General features: G+C 48.9%; 1 protein-coding gene across 1 annotated transcript; it reads right to left on the bottom strand.

Annotated features, from left to right (window-relative positions):
* Positions 1-264: 264 nt before the first annotated feature.
* Positions 265-16,616, bottom strand: SGPL1 (sphingosine-1-phosphate lyase 1). Its single transcript, XM_035329580.1, has 11 exons — positions 16,550-16,616; positions 16,182-16,261; positions 14,497-14,625; positions 8,239-8,327; positions 7,338-7,443; positions 6,786-6,884; positions 5,632-5,781; positions 5,178-5,416; positions 4,431-4,577; positions 3,364-3,484; positions 265-3,268 (listed from the first exon to the last, which is right to left on the bottom strand). The coding sequence occupies exons 1-11, from the start codon at positions 16,599-16,601 to the stop codon at positions 3,128-3,130; spliced, it is 1,353 nt and encodes a 450-aa protein (XP_035185471.1). The 5' UTR covers positions 16,602-16,616; the 3' UTR covers positions 265-3,127.
* Between the last annotated feature and the right edge of the window lie 372 nt (positions 16,617-16,988).

Here is a 16,988-nt window from a genome sequence, read left to right as displayed (position 1 = left end):
AGTTCCATAATGCTTTAGGAGGAAACCCACTGCTCTTACACGTATACAATTTTTGGCACCCTTGAACCTCGCAAGAGGAAGTCACAGCCACCGCTTTCATCTCGACAGAGTAAAAGAGCAGCTCTCGGGCAGAATTAACACAATTCATAAAGCATTCTCCCTGCCACAGACTAGGCTGCACCTGAGCAAAGATCACAAGCAACAGGTCCCCATCCAGTCAAATGAGCATTGAAATGGAAAAATAAAGAGTTCGATGAGCCTAGGTAGCTCAATGCACCATTTTAATGCAAACCAGGCCCGTTTTCACCATCTCGTCAGCTATTTCAGCTTACAGTTTTACAGTGGCAAACCAGAGCAATATCAAATACTGCCAGAGGAAACTCATCCCATCCGTCCATTAAAAAAATCAATGAATTTATTGGGCAAGGTATTATTGTGGTGTACGCAACCCTTCCATTCCCCCAAGTCACCAGAAAAGTGCAGATGAAATCCGTGGCATGAAGACAGACATCTCTTCTTGGCCCATCCAACTGGATATTCTTCAGTCTAGTACCTAGGAGCACCCAGCTCCCTTGGGAGTGCTCTGTACGAGTAGCAAATTTAGTGTCGCGCTTGGAAAAACTGACCAGTCCGAAATCTCGCAGGAATTAACAGTTGGGAGAAGTCCCTCCAGATCGTAATCCAGTCCTTTTTTCTTTCTTGAGACAATTATAGAGCCTGTTAATCTCATTTTTCTCTAAAACCATTAGGCATGATAAAGGAGATGCAGATTACATGTTAGGTGACCAGGATGAATAAAGACTACACAACAGTAAATTACAGTGGCCTGTTCCCGACCACAGGATTACATTTACAGTACAGAACGTATACACATCGAACAATTAAACCCACAAATTACTAGTAGGTGAAGTCCAGAATGGAGTACGCTGAGTTACAAATAACATCTTCAAATACACCCAAAAATGTGAAATGGAGCACTGATCCACCCACTTCCTCAGGGGAGATGCCACCAGGGCAGAGGAGGGAGTTTTTCCTCTCCTTTACCCCACCCTAATCCATCCCCCCCCTTTCTTTTAAAGCAGAACCAAACCGAGTAGCCTCCTTTCTTGTTTTCCAAACCTTGGTTCAGAGAGAGCCGTCACAGCAGACGGACCCTTCAGACTCTCCCCACAGTACAGCAAACCGAGAGATGCAGCAATAGTCACGTTAGCAAGGCGTTAACAGAATAAATAGGTCCAACACAAACGCTGACTGCCAGGGCTGGTAACACACCGAGAGACTATCAGGCAATTCGAACGCGGGGTTTTCAGAAGGGCTCAGAGGCATGCATTGCAGCCATCAGTTCAACGTGACAGGAGATGGCCAAAACGCTTTGCCTCCTAGCGCTGAGGATTAACAAACCTGTTAAAAAAGGAAAGTGTTCTTCCCAGCACTCTCCAGGCCCAAGGTTTGGGTGTGCAGCGGCTGGTCAGTAGCCTCCTCAGCCTGTGTAGTTACTGAGCAAGCGTGTGCTTCAGCTGCGTTAAGCCAGTGGGGGTCAGGTTGGGGCTAACAAGCCCATTTCGGCAGAGATGCTGCAGTCATGGCACGAAGTCGTCTTCCAGGTGCTGAACTCCGCCTGGGAAACTCTCGGTAGCATGCCAGAAGCCGAGAGAAAACACACAGGAAAGCCCTGCAGGAGCAACTCCACCGCTGCTTAACAACTCAAGAGGTTCTAGCTCATCCCAAAGGCAACAACTGCCTCCCAAGCTGCAGTGGTAAAACTTTCACAGCAAAAACAGCGGAGAAAAACATGCCCAAGGCTCGACTACCTCCAGCTTACTGCATCCTATCTCCTTCCTTTCACAGCTCTGCCAGCGTCTTTGTAATACTGTGAGGGGACTTGGCTCAATAGCACGACTACTCTGCCTTATGGGCAAGCACAGTTTACCTGAGGCCAGTCTGCCTTTGAGGTTTTGTTTTCAGTATAGTACCGTAAGGAAACCGCAGTTATGTTGCGGTCAGTCAACAGCTGACCCCTCAAACCCTCCCTGGCATCCCCCAGAAAGCCAGAGAAGCATCAAGGCACAATGGTGAATGCCCTCTTGAGAATGTGCCTTAAAAGAATCAGTGCAAAGAGCAGACAGGTTACTACTTTCGATTACAAAAGTCACCTTGTTATACTAAAGGATTCTGTTTTTATTTTTAAAAAAGTCAGCTTTGGTGCCATACGTTTGCACGTTAAGTCCCTAGCCATGATACACGCTAGGGCTTCACTGACTCGACTACAGCATTGTGAGATAGTGCAAAGCCTTCAAGTTATGAACCGTGAAATCCCTGTTTTGCACATCCCTCCAGAACTGTGCAAGGTGCAACAGCACTCTAGGTGGTCAATGCATGTCTTCTTGAAGAGGCAGGGAAGCAAAACAGATACTAAGTACCTAGGATTTTCAGTACCATCCAGTTCCTCTCCGTACACCACCCACTTGCTTTCTATTTCTGCTGTTATTCAAACGGAGAGATTCCAGAAAAGGATTGTGTGCTGTTTCCCCCCCACACCCTCAATAAATACTGATTGCAGTCTGAGATCTCCAGAGGGGGTTTTAAAAAGTTACATGATCATCTTTCCTTTGCCAATCTATCAACTCTGCGTTACGTAGGTATAAGGCTCCCAGCATGGTTTGTTAAATGCAGTAGCTTGGAGGAATACTTAAAAAGAAAAAAAAAAAATTCAATTTATTTTCTACCTTCAACTTCAGGGAAGATTGAAGCCTTGGAACACAACATGGAAACTCAAATCTAATGCTTGGCTGGACACCGGCTGAATGCACCGTCTGAGGAGAAGAAACAGCACGGAATGAAGTGATACACAGAATACCTGAGGAGCCTGGAGTCATGGAATGGACGCTCAATTCATGATGAAAGTAGGCAGGGAGAAGGGAAGGAAAGCCCTAAAACCGAAGTTGAGTGTGAAAATAATGCAGGCTTCAGAGCAGGCAGAGATGGGGAATGAAGTTTTTGAGATCAAGCTGCCATCAGACCTGTACTTGTAGGAACAAAGGCTTATACTGCAATCTCTTTCCCTAGGAAACCTTCCTCTAAAACCACCCCAGTGCTAGCTGGCAAGGCACCGATAGTTGTGCTACAGTCAGTGGTGGCCAGGAGAGCCGTTCATGTGCTTTTCACCGCCAGGAACGTCGGTGCTGTACAGGCCGTCCAGGTAGGCCAGAGAAATCTCCGCTACCAGGCTCCTGTCAGGGATGGACTGGGCCATTCCGTAGATGGCTCCCTAGGCGGAGAAGAAGAGGTCGTTACGTGGGGTCATTAATGCCACCCAGGAAATACGCTCACCCAACACGCCCTCGCTATATCCTGGCTCCTTACCATGCCTGTGGTCTTGGCGTTGAGGTCTTTCATGATGTCCTCAATGCTGTCTTTGACATCTTTCAGGAACTGCTCAGCCACGCCTGATTTCGTGTGCAACTGCGTAACGCAGAGATGAATGCTGGCAGGCAGAAGAGAGGGGAGAAGGGAGAGATTAGCCACCTCGTGTACATACAGCAATTTAGTTCTTCCCTGGCCAGTGACAACTGCCTACCTCTTTAAAATCAGGTGCTAGTGGGATTAAGGGAGAAGATTATCCGCTCCCTTCCAATTAAAGGTAATCCCTGAAAAATACTTGCTGGACCCAAGCTGCGGGAAGTTGAGCTCTTCTGTTGCAAAATGCCAACTCCCCCTTCCCTTCCTGACATCAGCACACGTTGTTAAAGGTCTAGGTAACCTGTCAGCCACCCCCAGCGTGGAAGTTGGCACTCACCAGAAGTAACAGGGCTGCTCACACCTCTGAGCTATTACTTCAGGCTCTCTAGACTCCTCCTCAAGCTAGCTGCAAGTTTAAAACTTTTTCAGTGCAGCTCTATCTTAGAACGTTTCTATCTTAGAACATTTGCCCCTTTCACCCACAGAAAGGCAACTTCTACCCACTCAGGAGAAGTTTTTGACAAGCATTCCTTTTACATCAGGGTGGAAAGATCACTGAAAATGATCAGCCTGTCGCTGTTCTCTCAATTACCTTCATCTTCAGTGGGCAGGAAGAAGATATTTAAACAAAAAATAAACACCTACAAACCCTCACTTGCTGACATGAGACAAAATCCCAGCTATTTATATATTTCTGCTTGTATTAAACAGAGCTAAACAGAAAGAGAGCCTTAGATATGCCCTCTGCCAGGCTCATTAAAATAACTACTGCTGCCGTGTATCAGCAACTCCAAACGTAATTGCCTCTCCACAGAGGAAAAGTCTACGCACAATTTATAAGATAACGGGCAACGCTCAGCAAATTACGAGAGCTAGGTGGCCTAACGACAGCTTTCTTGCATGCCCTGGCTACGCACGTTGCTCCTCTGCTCCACAATGAATGATGGCTCCCACCGGGACCACAAACTCACCTTGGTGGGAACTGTAGGACGTTTAAGTTCCATCCTTTTGCAGCTAACAGATTAGATAATCGATAAATGTCGAAAGTGTCGGAACCGATGGAGAGGACTGACACCTCGGGTTTCCCAAAAATGAAGATGCTGTCAATTTTTCTCAACCTTGAAGGAACATTAGAAAGAAAAAAAGTGACTGAGGATGGTTACAATGAAAAAGCAGAAAGGGGTCAGACATTCTGTCCATCTCTCTGGGGCCTCAAAGGAAGAGAGGGGAACAGATTAGAGCACATTCCCACCAAAAATCATGCAACCAGCACAGGCCACTGGGACTTAGCAGAGGACTTGGGCGATTTAAGCCCTGAAGCATGCTTAGGGATGGAGAAGGAGTGAGGAGAGAGGCAAGGGAGGACAGCACAGCAGAGACCATCAGCTCACACAGCAATGCAGCCATCCCAACAAATTATAACCCTTCTTTCATCATCTTGAGTGACTTCCCCTCAGCCATGACTGCTTCAAGAGTTTCTACATAAAGATGCCAGCATCCCTTCTCTCTGGGCCACTCAACAACTTGGCACAGGGCGAAGAACCCAGATGTAAGCAAAGCATCTTCTCCTCTAAATGCCCAGTGGATCCCCACCTAGCAGGTAACATGCAATAGCTTCTCTAGGGGGAAAAAAAGAGTTGCAAGAGAAAAACAGTTTGGGAGAGGGAGCCCAGAACAGGGTTAAGGAGTCCAAGCAAGAAGCGAAGGCAGGCACTTACTCTGATTCAAGGAACCGAGCAGTTTTAATGATCCTCTTCGTGGCCTCGACGTAGCCCGACTCTCCCATGTGCATCAGGGTTGCCCAGCAGGCGGCTATGATCCCACCGGGCCTGGAGCCCGCCACGGAGGGGGAGGCGTAGATGCCCCCCTGCCAGTCAGGTGCCACAAAGAACTGGTAGCTCCTGTACTTCTTGTCACTGTACAGCACCACAGAGGAACCCTTGGGAGCGTAGCCATACTGCAAGGGGCAACAAAGCATTAAAAAGAGGCAGGAGGGCTCAGCAGCACCTCTTGTATACGACCACCAAGATGCCACTTGCTCATCCTTTGGTGCACTGCACAAAGCATCTCAACAGGGCAGCCTTTACCCCTGCCCTTTGGCACCAGGGATGGCATCAGGAGTCGTTCCCCCCAAATAAAAGCGTGGAAGACCCTCTCTGTCCCCCGCCTTACCTTGTGGGTATCAGCAGAAATGCTGGTCACGCCTTTTACGCGGAAGTCAAACAGATGCTTTAGAGGGAAGCCGGCCTTCTCCATGAAAACAATGAGAAAACCACCCAGGCAGGCATCGACGTGGAAGGGGATTTTGTATTTCACTGCAAGCTGTCAGCAAACAAGAGGCACTGGTGAGTAACACGCCATCAGGGACAAAAATGAGGCAGGTGGGGTACCCGAACTCCACTAAAGAGACTCTGCATTTCACATTTGAACTTTTTCTGGACACTTTTGGAAGGGCTGGCTACTTGTAAAAGCCTTCTCCTGCTTTGCACATGTGTAGAGATGGCCAGCAAGAGGAAAAGACATCGTATTTTGGTAGTTTGCTCTATGTGACAAAGAGAGGTGACAACTTGGTCTGAAAGCAGTATCCACAGCAAAGTATAACGACATGATCCAAACGTAAAGACGGGTCAGAGCCCCTTGCTGGTCACATACAAAATAAATAACTGGAGCATGGGAAGAAAAACAAAAGGCGCGTTTGAAAACTGAGATCCCAGCCCTTTGATTCCTCCTCCCCCCGCCACACTGCATTCCTCCAGCTTCTGCACCGAGCCTGCTACAACCAGTAGGCCCTAAATCAAAGCATTTTTACAAGGTGGCCTACTTCGCTGTTATTTCCTCTCAGATATCAAAGGACAAGCCCCTTTGGCTTGTCTCGCAGAGGGTGCAGCAGAGGTCTAAGTCGCATACGCAGTACTTTCCTTCAGTTACACAAGTTTGTGGCACAGACGCGGCAGATCAGAGACAAAGCAGGAGCTAAAGGCCTGTCGCTTTGCCTTGCTATGGCACGCTGCATGCAGCAGCTCGAGTCTGCAAGCCCCACGCAAACAGCTTTCTGACAATGCCCAGGGGTAATATCTGGTATTTAAAGCCCACCCTCCCACAGCAGTTTCTGAGTAAGTGCAAGATGAGATAGTCTTATATTCCTCCTCAAATTGTGTCCTACGTACCCTGCTGCTGACTAACAACCGATTTAATGGCAGTAGGACCTTCCCAACCAGTCTGCTGCTCCCAACGCGTTCACTGGTTGGGATCCTGGACCCCCCTGCACACTTTTTATGCAGAAGGATTCACCAGTTTTAGTGCCACAGCACCCAGGGACATCCTACCTCTGCCACCTCTTCAATCGGGTCCACAATCCCATGCGGGAACTGGGGAGCAGAGCAGACCAGCATGGCTGTGTTCTTCGAAATAGCTCTCCTCATTGCCTGAAGATTTAAAGAGAGAAGATGCTCACATGCCATTTACCAAGTGTCACCCTGCCAAAAAAGAAAAATAAAACATGCAGCACCTGGTCTTAAGAGCTAACACACCAAAGCCTACAGAAAGCAAAGCAATGAGCTACAAAGCATGAGCAGACATCAGCTGAATCACTTAACTCATCCACTTGGAAGTACCAGAGGATGAACAAACAAACACGTTCATCTGAAACCTGTGGCTATTTCTGACATACATAATTGATTCTAAATTAACGAGCTAGGACAAAGGGATGCTTTACATCCCATCCTCTTATTTCAAACAAAATTTTGTATGCAACGACACGTGTTTATTCCCCACTGTTCTTCCCTTACAGTTCACCTCTCTGGGCAGGTAGATTCCTTGCGATTTCCTAACAATGCTCACTTCCCACAGAAAGAGTGCCACGCTGCCTGAAGCCGTACCTGAACATCCACTTCCATAGCCTTGGTCAAGGGGATGTGAATCATCTTCAGTCCGAAGTAGTGGGCTGCCTTGTCAAATGCTGCGTGAGCACTCACTGGGACCAACCTAGAAAAGCAACAGATCGCAGGCTTCAGCCCTGGCAGCACCTCAGCTTGAACCAAATGAACCTAACATCTGATGTCTCCCATCTCCAACAGCAGTGACCGAACTGCCTCTGTAAACCTTGTTCTCTGAGGCATCGTGTCTTCACTGAGGCCTTGAACACCATGCAAAAATGTTAGAGAGGGAAGAAAAGAGCCACAGGAATTCAGCAGAAGATGAACACCAGTGTTTCATCTCTCTTTGTGTCTTCCTTTCTTGGGCAATTAACCAGAGAAACATTTTTGATGCACTGTCTAGAAAAAGCAGCACGTTATGGGGAGCAAATCTCCTATTAGCAGTGTAACAATTAGCACAGTTTCCCATTTCAGCTCCAATCAGACCCGACTTCAGTCCCAGGGTTTTCAGGCTAAACCCTCTTTGATCCAAATAAAATCAAAACCCTTAAATACATCAAAGTGCCTTGCAATCTTAGCTCAAGAGGGGCCCGAAGCAGAGATGAGCAGGCTCTGTCTGGAGCTGCATGCAGGTATTGCAGAAACACACGTGCGTGGCACAGCTACACCAGCTCCACAGCCACCCCTGGGATCCTAGGCTGCTTCACAGTTCCCGTGCTTCTGCACCCTTCCCTTCCACCTGTTTTTTTTTTCCTCCTGCATTCAAGGCCTCCAGACAAAGATGGACAAGGAGGTGGGGGTAACAGGCTATGAAATGAAGGATTACGGGGGCCTAGCAGCCACCCCAGCACAGAGGAACAGCCAGTCACACCAGCAAAAACCAAGCCCCAAAGGCGCTGCTTACATTTCTGGATGTTTGATGCCTCTCTCGTAAGCCAGGTCCCGGTACGCCTTGCAAGCCATCAGAATGCTCTCAGTGCCCCCAGACGTCATCTGTCGTGAAAGGAAACAGAGAAAAACAGCCACTGACGTGGACGTTGCAGGAGAGGGAAACAGCAGAAGGAACACAGCCACAGCATCTCTGCGCGGAAACGCTGCACAGGACAAGTCGGGTTTTCAAGGGCAGCAGAAGCCACTGAGCAGCTGAAGGCAGCTTTCTGACGTTCAGGTGGCAAGCACGGATTTAAGCGTTGCCTCTGCTATTCAAAGGAGGGAAAACACAGAAAAAAAATACACACAGATGCCTGACAAGAGGGGACAATACTGCAGTCGCCGGCTGGCGGAGGGGACCACTCCTCACCGAACTCCAAGTGCCTGCTTAGCCCCTGGTTACCTGGGGACTGTTGATCTGGATTGCAGATTAATGATGCCGCGGATCGAGGAACAACGAAGTTGACTCTGTCTTAAGCTAACTGAAGTGCAGCAGGGTTTATTAGGCCTGGAGCAGTGCCATGCTGAGGCACGGAGCCAGCGCAGGCTTGGCGCTGCTCCTGGCCTAAGAAACCTTCCCAGAAGCTGGGGCACAGCAGAGTGCACAGCCCCTGTGCCCCTTCTCTGCAGGGGCCAGGCAAGGCCCGGTCAGTACCAGGCTGGAGCTCGTAAGCCCTCCAAGACCCGAGAAGCAATTTCTGCATTACACTCCCCAGCTCGTCCCTTGGTATCTATGCTGTCCCTGCCCTCTTCCCCCTGACCAAAGGTGAGCAAGGGGTTTTTGCATCACGGCGGTGAAAAGAAGGAGGAACACACACCAGCTGTTTGAGTTCACTTCTGCCCACTCAAGAGCTTTGGGCAAATAAATGGAACACTTTATAAGAAGAAATTCCTCAAATGGGAGGACTACCTTCCGCAAACCTTTACGAGTCCCGGGTGCACGAGGGACAGAGATGCGTAGGCACAAGCCAAGGTAAAATTTTAACCTCGTAAAACACGAGGTTGGCTTTGCAAGCAGCCTGCAGGCACTAATGCTTCCCTCTGTTACTGCTGCACGGGGCGAGCTGCACCCTGGGGACAGCCAGTACCTACAACAGGTGCTCGTAGTTCAGGTGGAAGAAAGGAAGCAAGAGCTACATACAATGCTTACAGAGGACTGATTTTCCATCCCCCTGAACTAACTGCCACTCGCTTTTAATGCCAAGCGACCACAAGAAGGATGCAACCACGTTAGTATGCCTCATGACATCTGCTAGTCTGCGTTTTCTCCTGGTTTTTCCCAGCTGACGTTGCCACAAAACCCCAGAACACAAGGAAGACGCGTGACAGCGACTAAACATTAAGCACAGCGATAAGGAACAAAGTTCACGGGCACAAAAAGCAGCCTGCCACGTCCCTCCCTAACGTGATCCAAGCTGCCACCACAGGCAGCGTGGCAGTGACTGTCACACCACAGGCAGCTTCTGCTTTTTTTATTCTCCTCTCCACTTTGTAAAGCAGCAGCTGCTGCAGAAAAGCCCTACGCTGGATAAAGAAATCATTGCATTAATTGCGAAGTAAATAGTTGGCAGCACAGCAGCTTCAGCGGCTTACGGGCTGTGTCATTCACTTCTCAACCCTTCTTGCAAAGGGATCTGTAGAGCTGCCAGCTACCTTTGGAAAATCACAGCCGGCGTAACACAGATTCCCTCGCCGCTGCGGGGTGGGAGAAGAGGAGCGGAATGACTGCCTGCTTGTGACACTGCTTGCAACATCGCTCACAGCACTGCGGCGATTGTGAAAACATTGCTGGGCACGATCTGGGGATCTTGGGGCTGGCGTTACCGAGCACCAGACACTTCATGGGACAAGGCCTGCTCCTTGTTGAGCAACCAGCCCCTACCTCTACCCTATTCTAGTCTGCTCTTCAGAAGGCAGCCTCTGAAACAGCCTTATTTGTGTGCCAGCCTCTCACCTTTACACAGCAGGCACCTGTCTTCAACGCCTGGCTTCTCACCTGCACACAAATGTTGAGCCATGCACTTCTGGGGAGGTCAGAATCACATTTCACCAGCTGATCAGTGCCAGGATGGATCCTCCTCCCAGGCACGTACGTGACCACACAGCAAGCCCGCTCAGCCAGCGGCTCCAGCTGAAAATCCACTCGAAATGCTGACTTTCAGCCAGGCGAGTTTCCTAAACCATCCCGGGACGAGTCCACACCACAGAGATGCGACAGAGGAGCGGGACGCAGCTTGGCCCAGGAGGCTTACACCTGCAGAGGGAGTCTGCTCCTCGCCCAGAGGCTCCATCAGCTTCCCTGCGAGCTCGTCCTGCCCCAGCCAGAGCCTGAATCACAGTCACAGGACACAGCTTCCCACCGCCCGCGGCACGCCGGCAGCTGGCCAGCACGCAGTGATTCAGCACTGGCCAATGGCCCTCACATCATCTCCTCCCTCCCCTAAATGAAAGTGCACAGGCACGAGCGATGCCACGGGGAAAAGGGCTGGAAACAGGCATTGTTTTAAGCAGCTTTCCAGCCCTGCGCTATCTGCTAAAGCCAGGCGAAGCGTGGGGAGAAAGGCAAATAAATAAATCAAGAACAAAAGTGTGTTTATTATTTTCCAAACGGGAAGGAAAAGGAGAGAGCACCTAACCCTACCGCTCTCTAAACTTGGTATATCCCTTCTGTTACTCACTCCCTCCAAATCCCAGTGCTCTGGAGCCTCAGCACTCAAACAGCAGTAAGAGGCACAGCCCTTGCTGTGGGATTTCTTCTGCCATGCCACCTGCAGTCTCTGTCAAGCTGTCAGGCACACAACAGCCACCCTGCTCAGCTTGGGGTCTCTCCGTTTTGCTGGAATTCCACCTTAGCAAACGCATCCATCCAGACCCTTGAGACAAAACTGACCAAGTTTCCCTAAGCTGTGAATAAAAGTGAGCTGCAATTGATTTCTAAGGCAGCATTAGGGCAAGAATACACCACAACCCTCTGTATGACTACAGCGTAGTGGCAGACTCGCATAAAACCCCTGTAACCCTGCCGGTTGTAAATGCCCCCAGTTACCTCTCAGGGTGACCTGCTTATGGAAGATAAAGCTGTGATTAGAATCTCCTGGCAGCCAAAAAAGTCACCAAATCCTGTCCCTCTGCTCTTGTGTGATTAGAAGAAAGGGCAAACGCAGTGATTGGTGATAAATAGGAAGCATCTGTATGCTGCTGAAAATGATTATTTTTTAAGCACAGCTTAAAAACCTGGGACACCTCTCGGTGAAACTTAAGGCAAAACATATGCCTGAGCAGCCCCCACCACGAGGGAACTGTTAGCGTTTTTATGTCCAGGTTTGAACACAGAGACTTACAGCCCCCACAGCTCACATAAAGGCACCTGCTGTAAATAATGCAAGCTGCTCGCCTAATTTAGCGTTCAGAAATCTGAAGTGACGCCCTGTGTTTTAACATTCACCTAGCACACCGAAAACCTTCCACGAGGAAGAAGCAGACTGCTCTCCAGAGATGCTGCTTGGGAGGATGTCCACACGACCGTGCCGAGATGCCCAGGCTGCCGAAAGCCCTGGGAATAGGGCAAAGTTGTCACTTTGAGCGGCTTTTCCCAGACTGAGCACCTGAGTATCAGCCCCAAAAAGCACTGATCTGCTCCTTATCGTGGAAATCAGAGCTCTCAGGAAGTGAATTTGCACGAGAAGCACAAACTTCTCCTTCTCCCACCCCACAAAGCGAGCTCTTCGGACACACCACCAAGCTCCATCTACCTTCGGGAGGCAGGCACTAACAAAATTGGGCTGGCAGCCCCCACTGCTTCCATCAGGTTAGTAAATCCAGCGGACAGGGACCTGGCAACAGACACACATCCATTGCTCCTCACAGAGAACGGCAGTGGAATTCAGGAAAGAAAGCATTTGTTTTAGTTTACAGCACTGCAGAAGCTGAATTCAGTGAAGCAGGAGCCTTCTCAGTAGAAAAAGCCCGCAGTACCTGCTGAACAGATCGATTTGGAGATAAAAGGAACTCGCAGCACTACACTCACCCTGCTTTGGCCATCCCTATTTTACAGCCTCGCTGGGTACAGAAGCGTAACTGTGGCAGCCTGAGCTACCAGTTACAGCAAGGCCTTTCAGAGACAAAGAATAGCTGCGGTCTGGAGAAAACGCTCTTTTTAAATGGCTGTTACCGTGCAAACCTCCAGAAATCATTCTGAAATGCTAAGTCTGTTCTGGGGAGAAGAAAATAAAAGAAGTCTTTGAGCCCAAGTGCTTGAGGAGCACGTGAGCTGTTATCTCCTCCCACGTCTGTCCAAGAACTGCCAGCCCCTCTGGACGCTCAGACAGGAAGGGCAACGCAGGAGGAAGGTAAAAAGTCCACTGGAGAGACTCGTTTGGACAAGATAATTACAGGGGTGCAATTAATCCTCTGTTTCCACCCAATCAGCTTTTCAGCCCTCCCTCTGACCCTGCAAATTTGCCTGCTCAACCAGCCAGAGGCTGACTTCATGGCAGGTTGCACGCTTCCCCGTTCACTGCTTCTGCTCGACCCAGCTGCGGCTCTGCAGCACGATCCTCCGAAAGGAGGGGAAGAGGAAGCAGCAGAGGGAAAAGTGGGATTCCCCAGAGAGCCTGCAGGTCTCACGTTGCCTGTGATCACTGTCTGATTGTTTTGGGGCTTTGTGTTTTTTTCTTTTTACCGTTCTGAATTTCTCCTCCCACACAATTCTACTTCCAAGCTTCAGTGGAAGCACCTAGGGGGCCAAGGCTGACACTTTTACAACACGCACCCTGCATAACGAAAGCTGAACTCGCACTGCTGACTTCTGCAAGCAAAGTTCTCCAGGCACGTGATAAGCGTCACAGAGCTGTCTATTTGACTTGCAATCAGCTTCGCAGGTATCGATAAAGACTAGGTTTAACAGCCTCCTGCCCCTTCCACAGACAGTCTCAGCACTGCAAGTCAGCAAGGAGAAGAGGTCAGACGATTTTTAGATGCCAGGAGGCACGCTGCTTCTCCAGGCTCAAGGGTGGCACCAGGAATACAGTCTCTCCCAGCACAGAGGGGGGTTTAGGAACCCCAAAACCAAGGAGACAGCTCAGGTCACCAGGTGCAACCTCCTGCTATCGAAGGCAATCACGTCTTACATTACTGCACAGTCAAGTTCCATCTTCAGTCCAGCTGGAGTTTGGTCCCAACTACCCCTACCATAAGGCTCTTCTACCTACCTCCTCAACACAGCCAAGCTCCCAATGGGCAGATTAAGCCTATTCAGTGCCACTTCACCCCATAAGCCCATGTTAACGCTGCCTTCCCGTATCAATCTTAAGCCTTTGCAGGCCTTCCACCTCCCTGGCATGTTTACAGATGCAATCATGTCACACTCAGCCTCTGAAAAGGCTCATCTGGATTCTCCCCACAAATATAACCATTATTCTACACGTTATAAAGCAGTCTTTGTGTCACAGTTGCACACAAACACCATGCTAGGAGATGAGACCTCGCTGTCCTGTGGCACCACAGACAGGTAGAGAATGTGGCCTACCTGAGGAACTCAATTCCCACCAAAAAGGCAAACCAAGAGGAAGGAGTGCAGTGATAATTCACTGTACAACTTGACAGCTTTTGTTCTTTGATGAACTTTGAAAACATCAGCGTGAGGGCACACATTTGGACTCTGACTTTGAATTCTGTGGAGGCTTTAAAATTGGTTTCCACCCTGGGAGGCCACAGAAGCCTGGAAAGCCAGCTTTCCAGTTGGAGGGGTGACAGTAAGTGCCATGCCCGCTTGATCACGAATGCTTCAAGCTGCTTGTTGGTGACCAGCCAGCCAGCCTTGTCCTCAGTCTCAGCATTCTGGCAGGCTCACAGATTAAACCTGAGGGGAGCTACTCGAAGTGGCACTGCTCTTTTTGGCATCCCCCACTGACAAGCAGGCAGGCTTCTACGGTACATTACACTGGGTCTCTTTTCCTACTGCCAGCAAGCCTGTCTCATTTAAGGGTGTGAAAAAACAGGTGAAGTAAATCATCATTTAAGAACTACTTGGAGTTAAATCATCTCTCATAAAGCCTCCCTGAGAAGAGCAATTACCAACCATCTCCTGGACAGCTACGCTGGCATGGCACGTACCAGAACCGTTACCAGAGTGACCTCAGTCTCAGAGCTGGATGGAGAGCAGAAAGTGCATTTGCACTTTGAGTCAGAAGTATCCAAATGCTCACGTGGCACTTGAGCACAAGCTACTTACAGCACCGCAAGAGTTGGGGCCCCCGTGGAAGAGAGTACAGGCAATCCTCACTACTTCTGCTTCCATCTTCCTCAAACCAGGGAATATATCCGGATGGAGAGGATTACTCCAGGCAAACTCTTCGTACACCTTCAGAAAACAGAGACAGAAAGTTAGTCCTGCAGGTGAAGCCTTGGATTAATAGTGAAGAGGTCCAGGTTTGGGAACTCACTGTGCACAGTATATAAAGACTATCCGCAGATCTGCAGTACCTTCTCCTGCTGTGAGTACACACCACAAGCTACGTTGGGGGGGGGGGGGGGTGAAATCATTTGTTTTTCTAAAGCATTCTGGCCTCTGGAATGATTATATAACATAACCCTGTCTTCACAGCAAGCAATATTGCTAATGGTTTAGCTATTTTAAAAACAACACAATTATCTGCCCTTCTTTTGTTCACCAAATTCAGGTATATATATGCCCTGTGACTGCTTTACGCAAAGCAGGCCAGCATGTAGTTGTAAAAAACTTGCTTTGCAGAACTAGTTTGAGTTTAATAGTAAAAGGTAATTCCAAAGCAGCTAGGAAAGCACAGCTGCCCACCCACTCCACAACCAAAGTGGCCGTGGAAACCAGTATTTCATGCTCATTCTGCAACTTCAGGCTCACAGGATAAAGGCTGCAACAGGCCAGTTCCAGCCTCCTGCAGCCGCGATCAAAAAGCAACCACAGGGATGTTGAAAGAAATACTGCACAATAAGCCAGCGAATAATGAGCACAGACAGAGGGAATGTTTCCACAACACTCAATCCAAGGTGAGGCTCCTCTAGAAAGGCTGCTCTGAGCTTTATGCTTCCCCAGAAGTGGCAAAGAAAATGTCAATGGGCAGAAGAAAACAGCAATAGCAACCACCCGACAGAGCTCATTACTACTGGTATAAAAGCTGTTCCCAGGAGCAAGGCCAGGTTTCCCTTTCTAGTAAAAAAAAACCTCTTGGAGTAGATGTTCTTAAAAACAGACCTTTGGGCTGTTCAATTTTCTTTTTTTTCCAGCATTCTCAAAGGGAAAGGTTCCAGACTAGGTAAACAGACCTAACAAAGACTGCACTGAAACATGCCAGTGCCCCATTGTTGCACGATTTGGACTGCACAGTAATGCCAAACACGTTTTACAAACTACTTTTTTCTTTTTGCTTATACCAAGACCAATCCTGTTTTGCTTAATCAAGCTGTTTCATGGCTAAAGTCCTCCAGCAACCCCGAAGCAGGACAGCCAAGGGTGCTTTCTCTCCAGCCTAGAGCAGTTACACCAGTCAGGGGGCTCGCTGAAGCTATCTATGGCAATTTTATGCCTCTTATCATTCCCCAAATTAAAAGGTCAGGACCAGCCTCCAATTCACTTGTACTCAGCTTCTTACTTTCAGACTCAAAAACAACATCTTATCTGATTGGATCCTAGTTATCTCTACAGTGTTTTCACAGTGACCGCCACCTGGCCAGTTTTGCAATGCTACAACACTTTGCTAATAACTCCCCTTCCACCTACGTTCACCCTAGGCTCTGTCTTCAGAGTTGGGCAATCTGAGCTTCAGATCCTCCCTGTTTATCTTGAAAGATGCTGGGATATTGTTGAGGGGTTTCTGGTCACCCTGAAGTTGCTAAAAAAAATACGTGCAAATATGCCAGGTTAGACTGCTGGCACTTCACCTTCACGAGCAGACGGGTGAGCTTCTCTTCACCGCTGTAGACGGTCCCAGAGACTTTCCCATCCTCCCAACGTACATCTCCTGAAAGAGAAGAGGGGAGCACACTGGTTGCAAACACAGCCATTCCAGGAAAGCATGCAGAAGAGCAAAGAAGTCCTCCCTAGCAGTTCTACAGATAAGGATTTTGCTTTTGGGCTTCACTGAGGAGGAGCAAGTATGATTTTTGTGCCAGAGAGATAGCTGCCTGCAACGCTATGCCTCTGGCAGCTTGTGTCCCATAAACTTTGCAAACTGCAAGTAAATGATGAATAAAGTGCCAGCACGTAAAGGGCTAGCTGCAGCAAGCAGTTATATTAAGACATAACCCACCTAATCCCCACTCACCCTCCCCAAATTGCTGCCCACACAGCCCAACTCTCATCACTAAAGTTACAGTCACGTCCAAAGAGCACCCATCACGCCACTGAGATGGAAAGGTCAAGGTTGTATTGCTAAAATCTACAACACGGGATGCTTCAGTTAAATTTTACCTAAAGCTGAATGCCACCGAAGCATTAACAAACCAGAGCAGGTGGGTGGAACAGCATCAGCGTGCACCTCGCTTAACAGCATTTCAGCCCTCTTAACCAGGTTAGTTTCTGCCTGTAAACACCCAGAGTATTTATTTCTACCTGTACAGTTATATGCTGCCTCTCCAAACTGTTAGCCTCCTGCCCAAGACTCGATGGCATCAGCTTCACAAGCATACATAAGGTGAACACAGTCACAATCCAACCCTCACTTCCAGATCACTTCCACAGAAAACTGC

This window comes from Oxyura jamaicensis, chromosome 6, assembly GCF_011077185.1.
Source record: "Oxyura jamaicensis isolate SHBP4307 breed ruddy duck chromosome 6, BPBGC_Ojam_1.0, whole genome shotgun sequence".
NCBI lineage: Eukaryota > Metazoa > Chordata > Aves > Anseriformes > Anatidae > Oxyura > Oxyura jamaicensis.
The sequence above is the reverse complement of the archived record's forward strand: the minus strand, read 5'-3'. Positions and strand labels throughout refer to the sequence as shown.

Coding starts and splice junctions, on each gene's coding strand:
- SGPL1 (XM_035329580.1), bottom strand. CDS start 16,601: ATGAGAGTTGGGCTGTGTGGGCAGCAATTTGGGGAGGGTGAGTGGGGA. Junction 6,885..7,337: donor CTATGGAAGTGGATGTTCAG/GTACGGCTTCAG, acceptor TTAAATCTTCAG/GCAATGAGGAGAGCTATTTC. Junction 3,485..4,430: donor GTCCTACAGTTCCCACCAAG/GTGAGTTTGTGG, acceptor TCTGCCTGCCAG/CATTCATCTCTGCGTTACGC.